At 37.0% G+C, this 26,412-nt stretch overlaps 1 protein-coding gene across 1 annotated transcript in view; it reads left to right on the top strand.

Annotated features, from left to right (window-relative positions):
- Positions 1-26,412, top strand: part of FAM83B (family with sequence similarity 83 member B) — a 48,867-nt gene that overhangs the window by 17,989 nt on the left and 4,466 nt on the right. Inside the window, exons 3-4 of the mRNA XM_030489901.1 lie at positions 18,390-18,554; positions 25,582-25,706. Coding sequence (XP_030345761.1) covers positions 18,390-18,554; positions 25,582-25,706 — 290 coding nt within the window. The remainder of the gene's footprint in view (positions 1-18,389; positions 18,555-25,581; positions 25,707-26,412) is intronic.

Below are 26,412 nucleotides of genomic sequence, written 5' to 3'. Positions count from 1 at the left end.
ATTATGCAAGAAATTGTTTTGACCAGTCTTTGGGGTATTTCTCTATTGAGGAGAATTTTAGAAATGTAGGAAGCATTGTAACATACAAACTAAAAATAATCCAGTACTTTACTTTTTTTTTCTCCTGAATTAATGTCTTCCATTGATTCTAAATCCTATAGTGTAAAACAAAAGTACACTGAATTATGTTTTCGCAACACAGTATATCTATTTTTGAACAGCTATGGATAAAGTCTGTAGCAATTACAATGTAAGTAACAAGTGCTGATCTGTCTGCTTTTCTTTTTAAATTGCTTATCTGTGGTTCTGGATGGGATTTTAGCCTGAAACAGTAAAATTTAAAGCATCCTGCTTAGTCAATCTTATGACTATAAACTATATAAACTCAGTAGGGGAAATCTCTTCAACCTTAAAAAATGAAAAAAGAGACATTAAATAATTTTCAAATTATCTGTACAAACAGGTTACGTAATATTTATATAAATAAATATGCACACTCACACTCTGGAATTTCATTGAAAAGCTTGCTATCAGCAGCTGCTACAGTAGATATTGCACCACACAGGCTGAAAGGCAGAACAACTAGGAGTATGATGTATGTGAAAAATCTTTCATGGTAATTATTAACATACTTAACTAAATTAATACATTATGAAAATTGAGAATTGCATTTCACTTAGGACATTTTAATTCATTTCAAAGTCATGGTTGGCTCTTGAAGGTCAGCAGGTTGGCCAGGAAGTATTGTAATGTTCATAAACTATGCTCCCTTTTTCCTTCCTTTCTCAAATTTGCTCAAAACCACAAACCCAAGAAAATCTCAAATTAAATGTTTCATTTGTTTTCAAATGAAAAATTTCAAATGAAAAAATTCCAAATATTCCTTAGTGTTTCAGAGAATTGTTTATCTGCAGGTTTTGCTTACTTGGATGTTTTCAGGCATGCTTTTGGGTACTTCGTGCCTGCAGCTTTGAAGAGAATGAGCTTTCTGCACTGCACCCAGTGAGACTTCCTATGCCCTCAAAATCTGAGTGGCAAAACTTTAGTTTTGGGCTGGTTCACAGAGACATGATCTTCTCCTCCAAGATTAGTAGTGAATGTGATATTTTAGTGAATGTGATTGTTTGTATAAATCAGTATTCTTCTTGATTATATGCTGCTTCTTGTACTGAGTTCATATGTCCTCTCCATTGCTTTCCTTTTCAGATATGATTTTCTAGTTGATTTTATTGGAATTTGGTTTGAGAAAGAGCTCAGTAAACATGAACCTGTAATCAATGTTTGTATGCTTTAAAAACTTGTAGTTTTCCACCAATTTTTGGGCCTCTCCCTATTCATCTTTGCAGCCATTTCCAGACTGCAATATCAGCAGGGGTTGATAAAACTCAGAGATTCACGCATTTCACAGAAGGGACCATTATGATCATGAAATCTGACTCCCTGCCCAACACAAGCCTGACAGTGTTGCATTTCAAAGAGCTGATGCTAAGAATAAATCTGACCTTAAAACACTTGAGTGCTAGTTTTATAGTCAGCACTTCTGGGTAACTAATTCATAATTGCCCAGGAGATCAGATATATTTTTTGTACAATCACTTTAAATGATGGAATTTGCTTGAAGAAACCCATTTTGAAAGCCCAGACTAAGCCTGCCTGAGCTTTCTGCTTGTGTATCTCATGGCTCAACATGACAGTCAGCCAAAATAGAAGGTACAGAGAATTTTAAATGCAGGACTGGAGGGTGAGGTGAGGCTTGGGCTGCTGCATAGCTGCGGGGATTGCTTTCAGAGGGACTTTGGGATGCCCAGCGTCTCTGTAAATACAGGCCATTGGCCTCTGAGGATCTGTTCACATGGCATGGTGAAGTGCAGTGAGGACATTCACAAGGAGCAGGGCGTTTTCACCTTCCCACAGCATCACGTTAGCGTGACTAGACTTTCCAGCAGCAAAACTAATTAGCGATGGGCTGACTCAGATGTCCCTGCAGAGGACAGTGGTGTGACACGCACACACACACCCTATATATTTTCAGTTTCCCAGATAAAAATAAATGCATTAATGTTATTCCCACATTTATGAAATGGTTTGTGCTTTACATATAAAAAGCTTTCTCTGTGCACTTAAGTGTTATTGTAAGTAATTTAAGATTAATTTTAAAAGCTGCTTCTTTCTTTTCCTAGTAATTTTTTTGAGTCTTTTATGAGAGAGAAGTAGCAGACTTCAATAAATTTGAAGTTTTTACTTATGCCACAGATGATTTGGAAGGCCATTAATAACATTAGCCTATTCAAAATATATTTCCATGCTAATATCTTCTAGAACTAGCTAAAATCCTATTTTAGAGTGATTCACATGTTGTGCTAGTTCCATGCTTTTGCATAGATTCAAAGACCTTTTATATTCTGCCCCCCCCCAAAAGATATTATTTGTATCTTTTTATTTTTTCTGAATATGAGTCATGTGATTAAAAGCATTTGTGTATTGGTCTAGGACGTGGAAGACTTGTATACAAATTGCAGAAAATTGTAGGAAATTTATAGAACACAGACTCCTCATCTATAAATGCAAATATTAGCTCTGAGTGATTTGTGAAGACATATTTGTAGTTTGGGGTACTCATGTACTAGGAGTAGTGAACACAGTTTCAAGAGCTTAAGCTGGAATATACCTTTTCAGGTTTAAAACTTTGTATTTTGCATCAATCTTTTGTGTATTTGTTCTTGTCCATGAGATTGTTTGTTTGCTTTAGAGTGCTCAAGCAGAAATATTTCAATCATATCCAAATATGAAGCAAAGAGTTGTTCACTTACCCATTATTCTGCCCTTGTTCTACTGTTACTTTTTTTCCACAGTATTCCTCTATGCAGCTGTGAGAAACAAGAAAATATATTTTTTGTTGTTCACGTGAAGTAGTGTTTCTGATTTAGGATGCATTTCAGCAATCGCTCAGTGACCCACATAACTATCATGGAAGTCTTACCTGTTGCATGCCTGACTTCTGTTTCATTGCAAAAATTGTTCCTGTGTCAATTAAGATGATGTGTATCGTGGTTTTTATGATTGATAAGAGACTGGTGTATCTTTTAGTTACCAACTACTGGTCACAGATGACCAAAAATTATAAACTCCCTGAAAAATTCCTTCCTGATAGCTGCACCTCGTCTGTCTCATGGATGAGGACTGCACTGACATCTGAGAGCAGGTTCAGAATTACAAGGGAAGAATCTGAAGAAAAAGTACAGATATGTGCATTTTTAAGGGAGGAAGAAAGAAAGTCTAAAACTGTTCAGTTATTACATCTGAAACAAATGCTGTTTTTTCCACAGTTTTATCAATACAAAGCTGGTTTGAAATTTTTTATCTGAAGAGGCAAATATTAGAGTATTTCTTTTTTGGTCAGTGTGTTTCCATGTGGTGCAGTCTTCTGCAAGGTAAAGGTTTCTAGGTATGCACACATGCACAGGATGCATAGCAGTCTGGTACTGCCTTATTGGCATGAATTTGGAGTGTGCAGGTTACTCAAGGGAAGATCTTCCCTGAGATCAGAGAGGCGCTTCGTAAGAACAAATGTTTATTTGAAAGGCACTAGTTTGCATCAAAAAGCAGTTATTTTCCAAAGTGCTCTTGGAATAAAATGTTCACCTCTCCTCCACAGAGGTGTTGCAGGTTCTCATCTTCATCATTATTTCAAGCAACTCAAGTCATCTGGTACATTAAGCTATTGGCATGTGTGGCATATTTTACAAGAGCAAATTTTCCAACAGAATGTGTCTTAATGTAAGTCCATGGGTGGGTTGGTCAGTGTTGTTTCTGCCTTTTGTTCCTTCTGATTAGAGAGGCTCTGTTTTTGATGGCAAAACAAGTGAATTTTCCTCTTTATTCCTCACATTTGCTAGCATATGTACTCCCAAAGGTATACATCTATTCAGCACCGGAATGTTTTGTGGCTTCAGGGGTCTCACTGGCACAAACAGGCAGTGAATCTCTCAAAGCAAGCTACTGAAGCACTGCAACAGGTGCCCCTGAGACTGATTTTCTTCTTCCCCCATTATTAAAGCTAGATGCCTGTTGTGATGTTCTGGAAGAAACCCCCTTGCTCTAGCAGGAGCTTTGCATTTCTTGGAGGTGTTCGGTATGATTCATGATTAGATCTCTGATTATCATCACCAAAATGGAGGGGAGTGGAATGTGTGAACCAGCAAGCAATGCACATCAGGAGGAATACTTTGTAGAAGGGGAATGATCTCACATACATGAAGTTGTACAATGGAAGACTTGTGATAACATGTTTCTCTTCTACCCAATAATAAAACCCTATTAACTTGCCATGTTGGTCAAAAGCTCAATTGAGTATAAAGGATTCAGTTACTTGCACACCAGTAACTCATTATTTGAATAACTCTTAATTTTATTCATTCATGAAAGAGTGCTTCATATTATTCTTGTGAGGATGAGAAAAATAAGAGGAGCAGACCATGAGTGTAGGATGATAGTGCCCGTTGGTGGCTGAGGCAATGGAGTCTGGATTGCAGAACTCTGTCCTGCAGCCCAGCCATGTGTCTGCTCCTGCCCAGATACATCCTGGAAGCGGCCTAGGACTCGGACTTAAGAAAATGCTATGAATACACTGAAAAATCTTTTAACCATAAAAATAAACTTACATTTAAATGGAAAGACTAGTAGATATCAAAGATGGAGCATTGTAATTATCTGATCTGACTTTATCACAGAGACCAAATAATCTTTTGTGTGATTTTGCATAATTGCAAATCAAATTTAAACTGATGAATTAATACTTCTCCAGTGGCCTTATTGGGGAGCTGTACGCAGATCAGTGAAAGCTGATGGTAACTGCACGTACAAAAAAATAAAGTATGTGTCACCAAGATCATAAGCTGATCATGGCTTGCTGTTGTCTGACAAAAATGTTTATTCAAAATTCAGTTTACATAAAGACTAAAAGACCAGTTTAGCAAAAAACCTGGCAGAAAGAAATCAGAAAGAAATATTTCTTTTAATTTTAAAAATTTGTTTCTATTAATTTCCTTTCTTATGCATTGACTTGCTACTCCCTCAATTGTCTCACTGTCTGTGGAAGATTCATCTTTGAACAGAACTGTTTAAGGTTTCTCTTAAAAAGCTTTTAGATGGTTTCAAATTTGAAATATTTCACTTAATCCAGGAATTAAATTTTGTTTAATACCTTATTTAGTTCCAATTCACTACCCACTTCTCTGGGGTCTACAGGAATTGTGGAATTACTTATCTACTTCATTTCAGTTTGCTTCACAGGAAGTTTGAGCAGGGTTTTTTTAATTGCTTCCCTACCATTTCAAACATTTTGCTCCATATGGTAATGTGCATTTTGAAAAGTTTGAATTTGTTTTCTTCCTGAAAGGCTGCACATAATTACTTGTTAATGAGATTAATCTTTTCTTATCTTCAGGACATTCTGCTGATGCTTTCAGACTAGTCCACAATTATTTTTGCCTTTTTCATCTAATCTGTATAAATAATCTAGCATGCCAGGGTAATGGATTTCACCTGAGGTTCTTAACATTATTTGCAGACAATAATTAATTAATTAGTTTCACAACCTGTCTTTGAAATAGGTGAAATTGAAATGCAGCCTGCCAGCACACAGTCATTAGCAACATGTTGCACCATTTACTGTAGCTGCTCTGTAAGTAAGCGATGTAACCCATTTCTCCCAAGCATCAGGGAAGGTTCCTGCTCAAGTGGCACCATGTTAAAAAAATAAATAGGTAAAATCATCTGGCTGTGTTGCTTACCTGGCATTCAGATGTAATTATGTGCCATACGGACTACGTCTGTAATATATATTGTAGAATATTGATCTGACATAATTGCTGATGCTTTTTTTAGCAACATAGATGTTTCTACAGGTATTTGTTAGGCATTGTTTTTTTACTTATGAATGCATTTTACTATGTCACGTAGCTGACATGGAAAGTGTTTAAACATATATATATAAGGTGAACAAAGAATTTTTCAGAGTTAAACCCTGAGGTAACTTCTCATTTATGCAAGAGGATCATTGGCTTTCCTTCATACTCACCTATCACTGACCTATCACTGACCTGTGACCCTTAATTTTAAACAGCCTGGATTCTGAATTTTTCTGGTTTACCTTAACCATATTACTGCTTGAACTGAGCTCCTTTAATAGAATTAGGTGCATCTATAGGGATTGAAATTAGTGGCAGTGAAGTAAATAGCATCTGTATCAGGAAGCAAAAGCTTTATTGTCAATATCATAATATCATAATAAAATTTGTATAAAATGTGTAGGAATCTATTTTATGACCACTTTCAGTATCCAAAATCAGATTTTTTTTTCCAATCTCAATTTTACTGAGTTTGAAGTACTTGAAATAGGGAGAGAGGGGCAGGAAGGGGTAAAGAATTAAGGAGACGAAGGCGGAAAGGGAAGGGAGTAGGAAGGGAAGACAGTGAGAGAAGGGAGGGAGGAGGGTATCACAAGTAGGCCATAATAATCTGTAAATTATAGTGGGTTTGTTTGCACTTTTGTAACAGCAGTATGAAAATCTTTAATATCATTGAGTCCTACAAGCTGCTAGAAATACACACAATCAAAATGTTTTCACAGGACAACTGCTTTAAACATCCGGCTGTTAACAATGTCCTGAAATGTGTATGCTTCATGTGCCTGTTACTGGCTCTTCATCGTGTGTATGAAGCTGAATACAAAAGCTGTCATCATGAAAAAGGATGAAATAAGCAATATTTGACAAGCTATTTTTTTTCCCTCTTCCCCTTCACTGAGTATATGATTAATCTTTATGTCTGTATTCATTGGCTTTTGTGTTGGTTTTCCTTTCAGAAGTAAAGCTGAGCAACCAACTTGGTCATCAAGCAGTGTTTTGAATATTGGGCATAAGCGTTACTTTCCTGATACTCAAAAGTTTAATTACGAATGACCAACAGCAGAGCAAGGAATTCATTTGCTGTTTTAGGTGTAAACTGTCCAGGTCTGTTAATGGCAGTTGTGGTAAAAAATATTTCGCTGTTGCAATGGAGTGTAATGTTTCTTCTTAATCTTGTAAGACAAGGAGATTATTCCACTTCTTTCCAAAGACTAGAAGGAGCCTCTGTTGAGAACTGCTTTTTCCACTTTGGTATTACCTTCACAATGAGCTAGGGGAAGTTTTTAACCAGAATCAGTTCTAGTCTCAGTTGAGGTTCTGTGGACATCTAACAATGTCTTCTGCAAGGACTTCCAATTTTTTTATTTCTCCTTTTCTTCTACATTTATCTCTGAGACACTTGGACTAGCAGGGTTCCTTAGGATTATGAAATGTAGCTTTTAGAAGAAGTTTTAAGTGTCTACAGTCAAGTAACCTCCAACAATTAATAAAATAATTAGGGCTTATTTCTCAGTTTTTATAATCAGGTCATGCAGATTGGTCTGTAGGCTTCTACTAATCTGACATCTGGGAATTTAATTTATTCTTTTTTTAATTGGGCCTTGCCATCCAAAATAGATTTGTTTTCTCTTGGATGTAAAGTCTTTTATGTTAGAAAACAATAATCTTCTAATTAAGTTCTGTTACTTGCTGCAAGGTCACCCTGGTATAAGGCTCATGGACTTACCAGTACATGGCTTACAAGTCTTTCACAAAAGCATGTTTTTATTTTTCCACATACTAAAAATAGTTGATAGGCCATCCCTGTGGACTGTGGTCAACATGCTACACATAGGCATTCAAAAGTCCATTTTTCTGAATCATAAGCAACTCAAACACATCAGATTTGTGTGCTGACTTGGATCCACCAAAATCTTCATGTGCTTAGAAACACAGAAAATAAATGTTTCATGCTTTTGAAGCAGTTATTTTCATCTACGTCCATTATTTTACAAGGTGTAATACAGAAGCACTGTTTCCACCTTTTTCTTAAGTCCCTGCCTTTTTTTTTTTTTGATTCTTTTCTTACGTGCTCAATGTACCTGTGTTACATATTCATTCCTGTAAGTAACTGCAAGGGATTTCAGGCAGTATTATACAATTGAACAACATAGTTATGTGTTACTGGATTTTTTTTTTTTTTTTTTGTCTGAAATATATGTATACTAGCAGCAGCATTGAAGTCTGTGCAGGATATTTTAAATATGTTGTTTATTTAGAAAATATGAGTATTAGCTATTCAGCTCTTCCCATTTCATTTCAGTTCAGTTCAGAAATGTGCTTACCATTAAGGTCTCAAAGATGACAAACAGTGCACAGCTCTTGCATAAGCAAACTTAAAAGCAAAGTGATTCTTCCCCGTCTAGAAAAGTGGGTCTGAATCATCTCTTGTTCCTATAAATCAGCCTTCGACTAAGAGAATCTTTCATTGTTTCCAAATGTCTAATTAACAAATGCCAGCAAAATTGTCTACTTTAAAGAAATGTTGCTTGTTTTTATAGCTTAAAGTCTACAGCCTGTAAGTGTTCATTAATATCGTGGGTTTCTATACATTGCCTAGTGTTTTTCAATATGTAAACTAAACTCTCAGGAAGTGTGTAACTTTATTCCATTCCCAATCTTAGAAACCCCACTAAAAATGTACTGTTACAGGTGGCAAAAACCCAAAATCTTTTCAAGAATTCCTATCCAGATTAGCCAAAACATCAGAATCTCAGACATTTACTTTGACTCTTCAATAAGCAGTGAAATATTTTAAGATTTCTTGAAGAAAATCTCAGAAAGAGCCCTCAGAAATGTTGGCATCCAGTCTAGTTTACCTTGGCATGAAGAATATTTGTAAGCAGGAGCAATTGGAATGGACAATTTTAGCACATTTTTTATAATGTCTTTGTTCCTTTGCATTCCTCCACCCCACCCTCTTACCCCCTCCCTATAGTTTGAGGTGACTTTCTCCCATGTTCTTAACTGTGTATGGCAATTTATGGCAGCCCTTCATAGTTTCAAATATTGAGAGAGTTCTTAACTGTACAGCGGTCGACTCATACTTCCCTTGACCAGGTAGAAGCTAGCCAGCAGCATCTACTGCTCTTGCTAGTGCTCCAATTATTTGGAGGAAGTCTCAAAGCTGAGACTGGTCTCTGAGGTTGCTGTATGAGGTTTTCAGTCCTGCATGGCGGATCAAAAAGTAAAGTTTATTAAGAGTTTAGTTCTAATTACTATTGGCACTTAAAAAATATATAAAAAAATTAAGGCTTATCAACAATGGTTGTACATTGTTTGGTTTTGGGCAGTCACTAAGTAATGCACACGTGAATAAATAAGTACTTCTACTTAGAAATTTAAAATAGAAAGTATAACATTATAATAGTAATTTAAGTAGCCTGAACATTCACTAAATATTAAGGGATCCAGTAAGAACCCACATATTAAAGCTGTTAATACACTGAAATAAAATTTATTTCTGAAGCAGCAAGTCTTTGAAATTCATCATACAGAAAGCCAGAGGCTACAGAAGTATCTTTTATTTTTGCCATGAATTTCCCTTTTGGTACAGCTGATTTGTTGGCTGTCAGAAATCCTGGTGTTTCCTTTCTGTTTGCTTTTCCAGGAAAAGCTTGGCAGCTTCCCAAAATAACAACTGAGTAAGAACAGTCTGAAGAGCTAAATACAAATATTAAAATCCTGCTACCCAACCAGCTGCAGTCCACATGGCACTGAGAATAGAGCAACGACATCAGTGGCAAGAGAAGAAAGGGCAGAGTAAGCTCCCAAGCATGCTCCCTCCATCATGCCAAGGATTTTCTGTGCTGCCTTATGCCAAGGATTTTCTGCTCACTTCTGTTCACAGTGACAGAACACAGCTTTCTTGTTAAATACTAAACCTGGTGTAGTCATTGATGGTAGTATTGCAAGCAGAAAGCAAAGTGTTAAAATTGAACACTGAATGCTTGTTGCTTTAACCCTGCATGACAGTTCTTTGCAGATTTAGGTAAATCTTTTCTTGTTTGTGGTATGCCAGTCACTGGGCAGCAACTGTTTCTTTGCAGATCCTTTCTTCCAAGGATTAGGTTTATAAACGCTTCTTGAGAAGTCCCCACAAAGAATCCCCACAATATCCCCTTCCCTCCTTTCATCTCCATGACGTGCTGAAACTTGATTCTGCATGTGTGAAAATAAAGCTTCAGAGGAATTATTGCCTCTGCTATCAGCCACAGCGAGATGGTGTCTCCTGTAATTCAGTCAGCTCGAGATGAGTTCTTACTAATCCTTCAGCAAGAATAACAACTACAAAACCCATAGATACAGATTACATTTATAGAAGTAATGTAGCTCACTCCCATATGTTTTGCAAGATGCTCACCTGTAAAATTCTTAGTTGTGTGAATTTGAAGTTGTATACAGGCGGTGTCAGATGGTACATGTGTGACTTGATAGCTCAGCATGCAATAGCTTTCTGAAAGGTAATCACAGAAGCATAGTTTCATAGTATGGTTTGGGTTGAAAGGTACATTAAAGATCATTTAGTTCCTATTCCTCTGCCATAGGCAGGGACACCTTCCATTAGACCAGGTTGCTCAAAACCCCATCCAACCAGACCTTGAACACTTCCAGGGATGGGGCATCCACAACTTTTCTGGGCAACCTGTTCCAATGTCTCGCCACCCTCATAGTGAAGAACTTCTTAGTATCTCATCTAAATCTAACCTCTTTCATCTTAAAGCCATTCTCACTTGTCTTATCCCTACATGCCCTTGTAAAATGTCCCTCTCCAGCATTCATGTAGGCCCCCTTTAGGCACTAGAAGGCTGCTATATGGTCTCGCCTGAACTATCTCTTCCCTGAGCTGAACAAGCCCAGCTCTCTCAGCCTGTCTTCATAGCAGAGGTGCTCTAGCCCTCTGAGCACCTCTGCGGCCCTCCTCTGGACTCACTCCAGCAGGTCCACATCCTTCTTATCTTATCTGCACTTCAGAGAACTTTTCTTTTGCGTTGGTTTTAGTTTCATTTGTAGAAGAGGTAATCCTGATATTCTGATCTGCTTTTTCAGAGACAATGGTGGGTTGCACCAAAGTTGCCAAATTGAGCAAAAGGCAAAATCGTCAGGTAGTTGTTAGAAGATGGCACATTGTAAAAAATGTATCTTCCCAGTATATTTTGAAGTTAAATCATGTCCTTCTTCAGAGCTCCTGGTTTTACTGCCATATCATTCTTTGCTGCTAGAATCAGAACATTTTTCCCTATTATTGATAGCTCCTACCACACATCTTTCTTACATGTTTTTGACAGATGAGGCCTCGCCCTGTGGGCTAGATGGTTAAACTATTTATGTAGTGCTTTATGTGGTTGCCTCCATTCATTATTTTCGAGAATAGTTTTTTCCCATGTTGTATTGCAGGAGATTTTTAGGATTTTAGCTTACCATTTGTTTTCTGGACAGTGACTCTTTCTTCACAAATTTTCATTTATGTTGAGCATGTCTAACATCCTGTTACAGAGAGAAGCTGTTGAGATTATTGAAGACTGCTGATGTACATATGGAAGTTAATTTTTATTGCATTAAAACTTATTTTTAACTTTAAAATGCTTATGTTGTGTAGATGCTATGTGACATGATAAACTGAGGTGTGGTGATCAGAATAGAAGACGTATTTGAGGTGCATGCTTTATAACCTCAGAACTAATGGTGGAAACACTTCAGAACAGGAGGAGGGGAATAGGATAGTGAGGGTTAAGAGAGCTGCTTCTGAAGTACTGTAGCTGCCTGTTAAGTGCCAGACTTCACCCTACAGTTAGTTAAATTGCTTTTAAAGAGTGCAATAATGGGACAATGTTTCAAAGTACACTGTATAGTTATGGTCTATTGCTCTCTGAATGCAGAGCCCAGTTAAATTAATGAAATATGATCTCAGGGAGCAAATTTTGGTAATATACTACAAGCAGTGACATTAACTTCATGGAAGTTGCATAGGTATAAATCATCTCAGTATTTGTTCCATTACGTTGCCACTGAAATTGTAGGAGAATGTGTCACACTCAGATGTTTCATTACTATTTTTATTATCGTATCTAGGCTCTATTTACAGATGAGGCCTCCCCCATTATACTGCTCTTTGGTCCTTTGTTTCAAGACTTCTGATCTGCTACATTTGCTATGGGAGACCTCAGCAATAACAGCCAGCCCAAAGGTGACCTGAGATATTCAGGAGCAAATCACAATGGTTTCAAAGTATGTTTTGCAATGCAAAGAAGTGTTGTGCAAAGCATTTCAGGGCTGTGTTCAATTTTGAATATTAAAATGAAATTAATGTACTATCATCTTAGAAGCACTCTGATGTTAGCAACAGTGCCAGAAAGTAAGGATATCAAATGATTTATTAGGGTTCTGCTAATGGAAATTGCAGCAAACATAAACTGAATCTAGACCCTCAACCATAAACAACAGCATAACATAATTAAAAAAACCCATAATAACTTGTGGGATGTATTATATAGCTTACTAGCGGGAAGACTCTCTGCATTGATCACAAAATTTGTCTCACTTTCTTTCATGGTGCCTTAAACCCACCCAGTCAATTTTCTGCCTGTGTCCCATTGCTACAAGCAAGGTATGCAGTACTGTATCTTCTTTCTGCACTGTTGCAAGCGTCGTGATATGCCTGCTCTCCGAGAAAGGCCAGATTCAGATAACACTGAGCCTGTGCCATAAGGAGATTCTCTGCAAAATAGAGATCTGTGAAAAGGAATTTGACTTGAGTGCCAGGGAAGAGGTCAACAAACATAGAGTTAACATTTCTATCTGAAATGTGCTTCTTCGATCTTGGGGTGAGGAAGGGTAGCGGCATTCAAAAGCACTGCACAGTGATATGGAAGTTTGTCATAGCATGCCTGAAGTAAGCCTCACATAGGTTACAAGAAATCAATACTCTTGCAGTGTAGAGTAGGTCTTCAGCATTATTCCCTACTAGGTTATTGATATAATGGTAGGTGTCTTTTTAGTAAAGCCTGACCTAAGGAAGCAGCTGCATTAGAGAATTCCTCTTTTTTACCGTTTATAACACAGGAGGTGTTAAATGACACAGTCTGCAAGATATGCCTGAAAGAATTGTAATTAGTGCTTGTGAAAGAAGTGAAGATGCTGGGATAATGAAACTGTCAGTAGTTCACAAGGTAGACTTACAGAGCACTAGCAGTAAAGGACTTTCATTACCTCTATGCCTTAATTTCAGAACACACCCATTGAAAGGGTTGATTTTGATGAGCTATGAAGGTTACAATTTATTGATTTTTCTTACCAAAATTCTTACCCAAAATGGAAGAAATAAAGCAGAAAAACTTTCCTTCTCAATATTCTTTATTTATAGTCTTTTTCTGTTTTCTTTAAGTCTCACAACAAATTTATAATTACTTCCAAACATGTCAAAATTTGCTTGGATTTTGACAATGGTGGGAGTGGAGATCTCTGAATCATTGACTTGCAGACTTGGTCAATTGGAAGTGACTTCAGGAGGTCTCCAGTCCAACTTCCTGCTTAAAGCAGGGCTACAATAGGATCTGACCAGGTTGCTCAGGACTTTATCCAGTTGGGTTTTGAAAACCTCCAAGGGTAGAGACTGGACAACTTGCTGTACTGCTGGGCTGTTCTTGAGGGAATAAGGGTTTTTCCCAGTCAGAACTGCTCTTGTTTCAGTTTGACCATTGTCTCTTGTCCTGCTACCACTGTGAGGAACGTGGCTTCATCTTCCTAAGATCTTCCCTGTAAAGCACTGGGGAGTGCTGTAAGATTCCCTGAAGCTATCTTTGCTCTGGACTGAACAAACTCAGCTTCTTCATGTACTCTTCACAGGGCAAGTGCTCCAGCCCCAACATCTTGGTCATACTCCCGGGGACACGCTTAAGAGATATTTAGTGATAGATGTTTTTGTGCTGTTGGGATTGGCAACTTCTTTCTATATAAGCCTTTGAATAGAGCTAATTTCTGAAGGTGAGACACATTTAAACAAATGTAATGCCTGTGAATGGTCCCAAACTAGTGAGCAATTACTGTCCTTGTAGTATGATAGATGAACAGAATTGAGCATCAGCCTCCATTTACAGTCTTATAGTATCCAGTGTGGTGTCATGTTACCATGTACTTAAGCTCCTGTTTTGCAAGAATCTGCATGATTTTACAGGATATCTTAGCTATAGCTGTTTATTTTAGCTTTCAAGATATGTGTGTCTGTCTTTCATGAATCTTGTCACTAGTATTTTAGGTAGGACTGAATCATTTCCCGAATTTGGAGATTATTAAAAACTTTTAAAGAATGCAAAGAACTTCAAATTAAAATGATCTGATAGTTTAGAGATAACGATTTTTAAAATGTTATGTCACTTGATACTGTGCAAATTAAATAACTCTGCTTACTGAAAAAATAAGTGTTTTAAAATATTTGCATAAAAATAGTGCTATTCAACACTACCTGTACTTAAAATGTTAAAGTAATGGGTGAAGCTTTACTTTTCTATCGCAAACCGTAGTCTTAGTATCAAAGTAGTAGTAAGAATTATAGAATATGGCTCTACTGGTGCCTTCATGTAAATTGATAAGTCTGTCAGCTTTATTAGGAGTAATTTTGTGCTTGTTAACTTCCGCAGATTCTCTTCTTCTGTAAGGCTGCCATTGAAACCAAATTTTAACTTTAAAAAGCATTCATCACTTCGAAAAAAGAATTGGTAAATAAGATGAAAAGAGTAGTAGGGACAATCTAAGGTTATTTAAATTTAGTTTTGGGGAAAGAAGACTAGTATTAAAAAAAAAATAAATTTCTGCACTGTCTTTGCTTTCAGTTGATCACTGAAATGTGCTCTTCTATCCAGTACCAAATCAGGTGGTGGTAGTTAACTCTTGCTGTGCATAATTATCAGTGTTACGTGATATTATGCACAGCAAGTATCTGCTCCATGAACTATTTTCACCTCCCTGAAAGTATAAAATGCTTAACTATTCCCAACTGAGAGTCATTTTTGATCAGGGTGATAATGAGTTTCTCAAGGTTTGGAAAGTTCTCTCAGAGTTCTGGTTGCTTTCAGCAGAAAACTGCTGCACCCATCCAGTGTCCCCTGCATATTTGGATGGCCTTTGTATTTCCTGTAAAAGCATTAATGCTTGCTTTTGAAAAGACCTCTGCATTTTGCAAAAACAAATATGCTTTGGAAAGAAAATGGCAGTTTGTAAGGAAGCCTACACTGGAGCGTTTTACTTTTGGGGGATAGTCTTGACATGACATAGTGTTATTATGCCCAAAAGAAACAGAATTTGTGGAATAGGCATTTTTCTGACCTGTTTTCTGCAATTTGAATTCTGTCAATTTTTCTTCCTGCTGGATTTTACTGTTATGTGGCTTCTGGTAAGTATCAGGGTAGAAATTAGCTCTGCAATTGCAAAAACAAATGTAAGAACATAATAGTGAAATCTTTTCTTCTAAAGTGATGCAGCAAGTAACTAATCCTGCAGCTGTTGCTACAGCTTTAATTAAAGGTAGATACACACTATAGAATACCTCTTTTGAGGTAACTTCCTAGTCTTGGTTTCCTTAATTAATCAAAACTTGGGACCCTGAATGCCATATGGGCTTTTTCATTCCCTAAGCTCAATAGTCTCTTCTGCAAAGTAGCCAAATGCATGGGGAAACATACCCTTTCTGCACACACACCCCCCCCCAGAAGAAAAAAATATTGAAGGAAGTTTAATACATTTAAAAGCCAGAATATTGTGTCACATTAATGGAATCCACTCTTTCTGCATCAAAATCTATAGTGTATGATCAAACAACTACTCCAATTTATAAAAATTAGTATACACAAATGACCTTATCACTGTAAATTACTTTTTACTAATGAAGGTATACCATATGAATGGTTCAAATTTGGCACTCTCCTTCCTCCAGCAATTGAGTCTAATTACATTTGTGTTGACTAGATTGATAGAGTGTTGCTAAGAGTGAATGGGCAAGCTAATGAGGGAATACAACAAGAGCCATCTTTGGTTTCCAGGGAATGCAAAAAGGGATGTCCAGTTGGTTGTCAGATACAACTGTGGCTTTGCATACATGTTCTTAAATCTAGTGAGGATTTTTCAGCTAGTGGAAGCCTTAGGTTTCAAAACGTAATCCCTATTCCAACTCTGGAAGTGAAACCTACTATTTCTTGCAAGACCACTTCAATGCTTTGCAGAATTAACTCCAAAATTAATGAGCTAAATGGTTTAAGAACGATTCTACTAATGAAGACAAAGAGAATTTTCCTGTTCATTTCCAGGTTACAAGGTATCTACATAGTAATGCATGTGTCCTTCTTACGCCACCAGTTTACTGGCCTGTTTTCTTATGTATTTGTTTCTCTCCTTCCCTCTTCATATAGATATGGACACTCTAGTTGGATTTTAGTTTTTGTTACTAATTTTTGGTTCTTATTTTCTTTGGATTTCCAATATTCTAGTATTTTTAACCACAGATGCTGCAAACAAGTTAGTATCTTAGATATCTGCCCTAGGAAAATGTTAGAATGATTTTTGAAGGCTGTACTGTTGATTTTGAATATTTCATGTATTCATGTCAGCGTACGCTAATGAATCCATTCAAAATTTCTCTCTTACATTTAAATAGATCCTTGAATCTAATGAGCACCTATTTCTAAAAGATATGAACAAAAGGAAAGGTTAAAAAGAAATTAGGGAGTTCGGAGGGAGGGGGACACTGGTAGTGAAACAGAAGTATTTGAGAACAAACTTGCTTCTTTGGTCTTTTAACCTAAAACATTTGATATGTCTTGGCAGATTTCTGCTAAGATGTAAGTGAAACAAGACAAATGAATAAATAGGGTGGCCATGTTCAGTTAATGTTGTGTGTTTCAGATATAAGACCAAGCAGAAAGTGCAGTCTGAAGGTGATGGGGTCCTTAGAGTCAAGATAAACTTTTGTGGGTTTCAGTGTTTCCTTTCCAATTTAGATAAAGAAATATAATTTGTACTGTTAAAAATCACATTGAAGTTTTATTTTCAAAAAGCCAGTAAAATGAATGACGTGGTGCATGGGCATATTACCTAAGATTTATGAAAGAATTCTATTATTTCATGCTATTCAGTTCTTCTCTGACTTGTGGATTTGTAGAGAGCCTTTTATTGCCAGATGACATCTTACAGTATCGCCTAATGCTTTCATTTCTACTACTTCAGGAGCTGTCTTTTTACCTTTCCTAATGACATTGTTATTTTACTTTTATTTCTTGTAGGTCAGCTTTCATTAATATTGCTAGTGTTTTAAGTACATGTCTGGCATAAGTGAGTTTTTTAGTTCTAAGCAGGTAGGATTCAAAAACAACTGAACTATTCCGACAGCTGACAGGAGACATAACTTTTACCTGGGTGCGTGCTACAGCATTTGGCAAATTTTGTGAGTGAGATAATTGTTTCAGTTCTGAAATACGATGAGTGACTGTAACTTAATTTTTCCATTATAGTTCAGGTACAGATAGTTTAAAGAATAGCGACAATGGTAAAGCTCACTATCAAGTATGCTCTGATATCTGTGAAAGGCTTTATTTGATTTGAATTTGCAACTCAGACATCTCATTGGAACTTTTCATGAACACTGTAGTGGATAAGAATATTATCTTTAAATTACACAGATACCTGTTCTCCCTCTGTTCTCTCCTCTAATGATTCAAACTAGTTCTTCCCAAATCGCTATATATAGTACTTCCCAAATACATCAACAGTATATCATCTCCAAGATACCATTAGCAAGACATTGTTTTTCCCAATCAGAAATACTTACCTTATCCCCATAGGTTTAATGGTATCACTAGCTGGTGTTCATCACTCTAATCTTCTTCAAGCTCTCACCAGCTGAGAAAATTTCAGCCCAGTAAGAGTACTGAATGAGTATGGATCCTGAAGTCCTCAACTCCTCCAGCTCTTCAATGTCTGCTTATTGACTCCTTCAAGCCTTTGAGCCACTAGCTTTAGAGAAGATGATGAAAGATGAAGAAGCCCCTTGAACAAAAATGTTATCTGAAACTATTTGCACACTGTGCACTGCAGTTATATTTTGATGGTTTATTTTTTAACTCTGTATTTACATTGCTGTTTCCCCTTCCTTTCTGTTCCACTGGCTTTCCTTTTCTTCATGCAAATAATTGCTATACACATCCACAAAGCAACTTTTTCCAAGCTTTGTTACATGTGACAAATGGCACATATGCAATCATCTGACTTCTCCAAAAGAATATCCAATGGTCTTGAAAAGCCTTCCAGGTTAAGTGGTACCACATGGAAAATATTAGAACTTTTTGGATGCGTAAAAAATATTAGTGTGTTAGGTGCCCAGTGCAAGCTTCAGTGAAGAGTTTTTTATATGTATTCGTACAATATAATGATTTCTGTCTTTTCTGTTTTATTCAGGTCATTGCCATTGTTATGGATATGTTTACAGATGTGGATATTTTTAGAGAAATTGTGGAGGCATCTGCTAGGGGGATTGCAGTGTATCTCCTGCTTGATGAGTCAAACTTCGGTCACTTTCTGAAAATGACGGAGAAACAAGGCTGTCAAGTTCAGAGGCTCAGGGTAAGGCTTCCTGTGTTCCTGTGCGTGAATATTCACTACTCATTCCTCTGCAACCCACTGAAAAGGGATTGTTATTCAAAAAGTGATTATTAAATACAGCTTTTTCGAATTAACAATAAAGCATAACTAGGTAGGCTCTCAGCAGAACCTTCTCTACAAATGTTTTTAGAAAGGTTTTTATCTTTTTTATGAGTCAAGAGTATTTGATAGAATTACGTAATTTTTCATATATTATTTATAAAGTAATTTTCCATTATTATGTATTTAGGAACACTGTGTGCATGAAAAACTAGGCTGCTTTTTGCTTTCTCTTAAAGTAGATTGTAAATAGAGGCATAAAGCTTATGTAAATTAATAAATTGCAAACTTCATGATCTTTTTCTTCAAAGTTGTTATGTATTAAAGTACTTTAAAAGGCCAACAATTCTATTTTATTGTTTTCCTGAAAATCCATAATATCATGTCTGTCTGCATCGTAGAATCATGGAATCAACCAGGTTGGAAGAGACCTTTAAATCAAGTCCAACCATTACCCCAGGACTGCCAAGACCACCACTAAACAATGTCACTAGAGAGTATTACATTTATATACAAAAAATGTAATTTTATCCTCTAAGAACAAGAACGTTTACATTTTTCACAAGATGTCCTGTACTGCTGAATATTTAGCATGGATTAGAATACAAACCATGAGCTGCACTGACCCAAAGTAAATGCTTCATAAATACTTATAAGATTTACTGTACTGTAGATAGCACTGAAGAAGTTCCAAGGATTTGCCAGAGTCTCTTTGCAAAGCTATGAGTGCTGCCTTGGCTGAACTTCCATACAGTTCTATTTGCAATTCCTTGTTTCTGTAGCTAGTTAGGCCATGTTCACACAAGGAAAAAAATATTATAAAAACTCTTCTTAGCAGCGTCTGGTTTAAGAACCCAGTCTAAAAACCAGATAGAGATGTGGTGTATTAGTGAAGATAAACAGAGGGGTTTGATCGATTTTGGAGTAAACCTGTATTTTATACCAATTTTTGCGCTGGAGTGTTGACTTAGATTCTTAAAAGTATTCCCATACCATTTTCCATGCTTGTTTCTTGTGTGTGTGTGTGGGATTGCCCTCTGGTGGCCTAATACACAGAGCTATGGGGACTTTCAGAAAGAAAATATCAAAGCCATGTTGTGGATCTGTAAACACTGGTTGTGATTGCCTTCGTGAAGTCAGTATTTGGCAGTATTTCCATAGTCTGGAACTTGAGATACCACCATGTGCTGATTACTATGGTCAGCTATGTCATAGAGGTTGCCAAAAATGGTGTGTGTCTTTTTATGGCATGAGTTTTACCCTCCCAAAATAAAAGAAATTAGGAGCATGCATTTCAAATGATAGCTCAAAAAATGACATTTTAGAATTAATTCTGTGGCTCTATAGCTGTTTCAAAAGCTTAACTTCTTTTGGATGGATATGAGGTTGCCTTTTTAATATGGTTTTATAGACCTACTGTGGTTGAAGAATTAACATACATATGAGTGAATTTTGAATGGATTAATATGGATTGGAGAGGTTTGGACTTGGCCTCTTCAGTGACATTATGTTTTATATGTTTCTGTTTAGTAATGGTGGGAGAAATAAAATGCGTCTTTACTCTGCAAGGTTTACTTAGAATGCCCCAAGTTTTATCAGAACATGAAAAAACCAAAGAACATGAAAAATCCCAAAGAGCTAAACAGTATGCCTGTTGTGTTCTGGGTTTCCACTTAACTTGTAATAAAGCTCTTCAAATTAATGGTCTTTTCATCCAGGTTATCCCTGTATCTGACTTTACTACTACCACAGTAAGTCTTTTGTGCCTTTCTTGAGGATGAAGAGAAACTGCAGGTGACTATAAGGGAACAGTCAGTACTTTGGAAAAGATTTCTCCCTTTCCCTTTTTCCCATCATCCCAAGGTTCACAAAAACAAAGAAACATCTTCAACTTTTTATGCTCTTGGCTTTCGGTCTTTCCCTTCTGCTCAGTGACAGCAAAAAGAGAACAGAGATGTATGGATCTATTTCTTTTCCTCAAGATGTAGCACCAGAGGCACTGGTCTTGTTATTCTCTGGCATGATTTGGTTCAATCTTGCAGGAGCATGGCAGATGTTCCTCTTGCCGTGCACTCATAATGAGTTTCTGTAAAGCTTTCCTGATTCAACACCTTGTCTGGCTGTTTTTCTCTTTCTTTGAATCAGTAAAGAATGAGATGCAGTGATGAGCAAAACTGTATTTTTTTAATTCAAATTTACAATTCAGTAGACTTCTGTATGAAAAAAAGAGGATTTTATTCATAAATCTACGTTAAATATTTGGGCAGACTGTTTTCCTCATCTGTAGTATGACTGTGTATGAAGGCATGTTTCCCTCTTTATTGAAAGATATAACTGAAAAAAATGATAGACTACATATTCAGTAAATTCTGTATAGGAGAATATGCAGTCTTTTCTACAGCAGTTCTTGTGAGTTGTTTCTTACTTAATGTTCACCTTAATATCACCAGTGGAACTTAACTCAAATAAGCAATTATTTTCCCATACTTTCCCATTTCTCTTTCTCCAATTTCATTTGTCTGTTTCCTGACTGTCCTACATTTTTCCTCCTTAGTTAATGTGTTTCTCTTTTATTCTCTTCTTCACCTAAACTTCTTCTGATTAACTTTGTCACTGGTCTGACTTGTTTGGTCAGCAATTCCTCTGCATAGAAAGATGAAGAGTCATTACAGATTCAGACATTTTTCAGGTGATTTTTCAAAAACTAATAGCTAAATTTTTTGAGGTACACTTTTTTTTTTTTTTTTTAATGCTACTGACAGGTGCTGCAGAAAACTGTGAAATAGATTTGCTCTGCAGAATGCAGCACCAAGACAACAATGTCCTTGAGTGTCCTATAGCCTGTCTTGGAGGAAGGAGAAGATCCTGTGTCTGTCTTTAAAAACCTCATAAAACATCACGTCCTTGATCAAAGTATTCTTTCATATGCATCCCCTAGCAGTCACTGACTTTCCATTTGACTCACTATGGCTGATCTTACCTATGTTTACGTGTCCCATCAGGCTAGCTTGGCTCCTTTATGATGTGTGAGTTTGTTGGTTTCTGGTTTGCCCAGGATTTTCCTCTCAGGATTCATAAATGAACTGCTGCTTTACCCACAATGATGCAGTGATCAGTGACATGCTACCATTAACAGGGAAGTCCTATAGCCTGAGGATGAAACCAAGTAGGAAGGTGAAGCATTTCATACCAAATGGGGCTTGCAATTCAGTATATATATATTTACTGCTTCTCATCAAACAGCTTCTGTTGGTTTACGATAAGGGGGGAGCTCCGCCTGAGCCCCCAACACAAGAAGGACTCCTGTTGGAGTCCAGAGGGCTGGAGCACCTCTCCTATGGAAACAGGCTGAGAGAGTTGGGGTTGTTTGGCCTGAAGAAGAGAAGGTTCTGGGGAGACCTTATAACAGCCTTCCAGTACCTAAAGGGGGCCTACAAGAAAGCTGGAGAGGGGCTTTTTACAAGGGTATGTAGTGACAGGACAAGGGGGAATGGCTTTAAACTGACAGAGGGCAGATTTAAATTCGCTATTAGGAAGAAATTCTTCACTGTTACAGTGATGAGGCACTGGAAAAGGTTACCCAGGGAGGTAGTAGCAACCTGGTCTAGTGGAAGGTGTCAGAGCTCATTGCAAGGGGACTGGGACTAGATAATCTTTAAAGGTCCCTTCCAGCCCAAACCATTCTATGATTCTAGGTGGAACAGATTACTATATATTCTCAAATACTGTCTGTATTTTTGGCAATGATTCAAAGTATGCATCCCTGGCACCTTATTAGAGGGTTTGAAGTAGGTGAAGAACGCCAGATTAACTGTGGAGGAAGAGGAAGTGTTATGTGAGAAAGGTGAACATGATCTCTGGCGCAAGCCTTTGTAATGCCATGTTCCCATCTGGTAGTGGATGACCTACCAAGACAAGGAAAGAGTACAGGATTAAAGAAGCAAGATAAAAAAGCTGCAGGAGGAATAATACTGAAGAGAAGGAAAAGAAAAAGGAGAACAAGGGAAAGCAATGACTATGATTTTTCTAAAACCCAGCAATTTAATGTAAATTTTATTCATTTTTTAGATATGCCTACTTGAAATTATATTTCAACTTATGAGTACCTAAGGCAAAGCTTTTTTTTTATATAGTAGGGTAATTTGCAAGCCATTAGCCTTGCTTGTGCTTCCAGCATTCCAGATTCCTAAGTAATATCCTATCCAATACCAATCAGACCTTATCTCAGTAAGATATGATGTGTTCAACTGTCATGTCTTTAGGCCAGCATTACTCGTTATGGTTATTTGAAAATGTTTAAGCTGCTTCTTAAGTTACCTTTTTCAAATTATAATGACATAAATATATTTTAGTATAGTTAAATATAAATCTGACATACAAATATAATTACGTGGTATATAAAATTGGGTAAAACAGTCATTAGGTAAATGCAAATTTCATTACTAATTCTCAACATTTTATTTTATAGTAAATAAGGTTTACTATTGTGATAGTCTTTAGAAGGGGTAAATTCCAGTATTTTCTTTTTTTTTTTTTTTCAGGAATTACTTTTTCCAGACTATTTTCCACACAATTGAAAGCTTTTTATTTAATTACTTTTACTTAAAACTTGAGTAGCTGCTGGAGAAAGAATACTTTCCTTCAGTGGGATTGGCTTGTTCGAAGTTCAACAAAATCACACAGGAAAAGTGGGAAAATTGACTTTCATTGATAATTAAACTTCTAATTGGAGTGCAGAAAACTTGAAAGACAATGCTACATTGTCAAAAGTGCTTAGCTGGTAGAGATGCAAATTATGTCAACCTCCCATTCAATAATGTAAATTGGGTTCTTATTGTTACTGATTCTTTTTTAGCTGTTTTGAAAATAGACATGATCATCCACCTGTATTTTCACTTTTAACATTTTTACCTTTTAAAATTTTAGAGCACTTCTAGACACTACTTCTTTTATTTATCTGAGAGAAATTTTATGTTTATAGCATATTTGCAAGAGTCCACAAAACTAATTTTTAAATACTGTCTTTGTACCTTTTAGGTGAGTTGCATTTTTATTTGAACACAGCTTGACAAAAATGATATGTAAAAACTCAGCTAATAAATAAAATGTAAAGAACTTGGATAGCTTCAATTAAACCATAATTTACCAAATCAGCAGCTTTTGAGTGTAACTCTTGCTTCTTTGATTTGATTTTTCTTTTCATAAAAGTTTTAAGAAACCAACAGTGAAAATATATACTGATTGCATGAGTTATGTGGAAATATGCTTTCATTTCATGGAAATTTTTCTCCTATTTTTTTGAATTTTCTGTTTGAAAGACACAGTTCATTGGATCTTAGTAGACACTATCATTAAAATTTCCACAACCTCTATCTATTAGAACTTCATATGTTTTTGGTAAATGTGTAAGTGCTTCCATAGACGTTAAAGGTTTATGTAAGTGTATCGCAAACTTAGTCATACTTTATAGACTGGAATCTTAAATACTTTTGTAAGTTTAAACATCTCCACAGGTTCCTGAGAATGGGAAGTAGAAAGGGAGGTGCTGAGCAATTCTCCTTGGTATCCAGTGGTAGGACATGTGGGAATGGTTCAAAGCCGTGCCAGGGGAGATTTAGACTGGATATTAGGAAACATTTCTTTACTGAGAACATGGTCAAGTACTCAAACAGGCTGCCTAGAGAGGTGGTCAATGCCCCAAGCCTGTCAGTGTTTAAGAGGCATTTGGACAATGCCCTTAATACAATGCTTTAACTTTTGGTCAGCCCTGAAGTGTTCAGGTAGTTGGACTAGGTGATAGTTTTAGGTCCTTTCCAACTGAAATAGACTCATCTTTTTCCCTTCTCTTCCCTTCCCTCTTCCCTTCCCTCTTCCCTTACCTTTACTTCCCTCTTCCCTTTCCTCTTCCCTTACCTTCCGTCTTCCCTTCCCTCTTCCCTTTCCTCTTCCCTTCCCTTCCCTCTTCCCTTCCCTCTTCCCTTCCCTTCCGTCTTCCCTTCCCTCTTCCCTTTCCTTCTCTTCCCTCTTCCCTTCCCTTTACTTCCCTCTTCCTTTCCCTTTTCCCTTCCCTTCCCTTCCCTTCTCTTACCTCTTCCCTTCCCTTCCCTTCCCTCTTCCCTTACCTTTACTTCCCTCTTCCCTTTCCTCTTCCCTTCCCTTCCGTCTTCCCTTCCCTCTTCCCTTCCCTTCCGTCTTCCCTTCCCTCTTCCCTTCCCTTCCGTCTTCCCTTCCCTCTTCCCTTCCCTTTACTTCCCTCTTCCCTTCCCTTTACTTCCCTCTTCCTTTCCCTTTTCCCTTCCCTTCCCTTCCCTTCTCTTCTCTTCCCTTCCCTTCCCTTCCCTCTTCCCTTCCCTTCCCTTCCCTTCCCTTCCCTTCCCTTCCCTTCCCTTCCCTTCCCTTCCCTTCCCTTCCCTTCCCTTCCCTTCCCTTCCCTTCCCTTCCCTTCCCTTCCCTCCTTATTTATTCTCCTGGTTTTGCTGAATTTACCTTGTATACAATCTTATCCATTTTGCTTCATGAACAGCCCTAATCCATCTGCCTTGGCCTTTACAGAGGACATGCCTGCTGTGATTTTCAGCCTGTCACTATAGCAGTCCCATGAAGCACAACATTCCTCTGTATTCATAGAGGAATATTGCACTATTTCTGTATATACAGTCTATGTAATAATCATACAGATTCTGTTCTCTTACTGCCAATGCTAAACTACGAATTTCACTCCCACTGCAATACTTGTAAATTACCACAAATTAATGTTGGTAGAACAAGTATTGCAAGGCTAGAAACTGAAGTAAATACTGTGATCATTCACAGCTATATTCCAAGCTATTTTGTGAAGCATTTTGTATTATACAGCCAAATGAGATATATGCTGTAGGTTGTTTTGCATTGAATATAATTTTTTTTTTCTATAAATGCCAACTAAAGTATTTCAATTGGTTTTTTTCAGAACATGAGGGTGCGGACAGTAAAAGGACAAGATTACTATTCTAAAACAGGAGCAAAATTCCATGGAAAAATGGAACAAAAATTTATTCTTGTTGACTGTAAGAAAGTCATATATGGTTCTTACAGGTAAGATTAGTCACTGTGGTGTCCACAGAAAATCTGTCATCTCAGTACCTCTCCTGCTGCAAATTCACTTTTTCTAATATTCTTCTAGGGAACTCCATGGGCAAATTTTATTATCTTTTCTGCAATTTAACAAGTTGTCATAGATACTTATTACTAACTAGCCTAGCACAGAGCCAAATTTTGAGATCCTCTGTTAGTTTTTCACAAATAAGAAATAAAGGATATAGCTTTTGCTACAGCTGGAGATTTGCTAAAAAGAGGGAAAAATCCTGTTTTGTCTTGTATTGTCTGAATTATTCTTGTTTAACATTCACTGTGGAAATGGCTGCCAAAATTATTTCATAAGCTTTCTTGGATAGTTCCTCCTCAAAATAATATTCTAAAGCTTACATTATAGACCTATTCTATGGCACTCTGTAGTATATCATGGTCAAATTCAGAATTGCCTAAGTTAAGTTGACATAGTGTCTCTATATTTGGCTAAGTTTCTTTATTCTACTTTCCATTTTATTTCCAGTGTATGTGTGCAAAGCATAGGCTGGAAGAACTTATAGCTCTGCAGGGACAGTTTTATCTCACGCATTCTTAAATATTTTCCTTCTTTTCTTGCTACACTTTTCTCCTCTGGCCTACTGAATTAATTTCTGCTAGTGCAGTGCCTGGGTGCCAGATCCACAGCCACTGACTTTCACAGATTTCCACCACT

This window comes from Strigops habroptila, chromosome 6 (assembly GCF_004027225.2).
Source record: "Strigops habroptila isolate Jane chromosome 6, bStrHab1.2.pri, whole genome shotgun sequence".
Classification (NCBI taxonomy): domain Eukaryota; kingdom Metazoa; phylum Chordata; class Aves; order Psittaciformes; family Psittacidae; genus Strigops; species Strigops habroptila.
The sequence above is the reverse complement of the archived record's forward strand: the minus strand, read 5'-3'. Positions and strand labels throughout refer to the sequence as shown.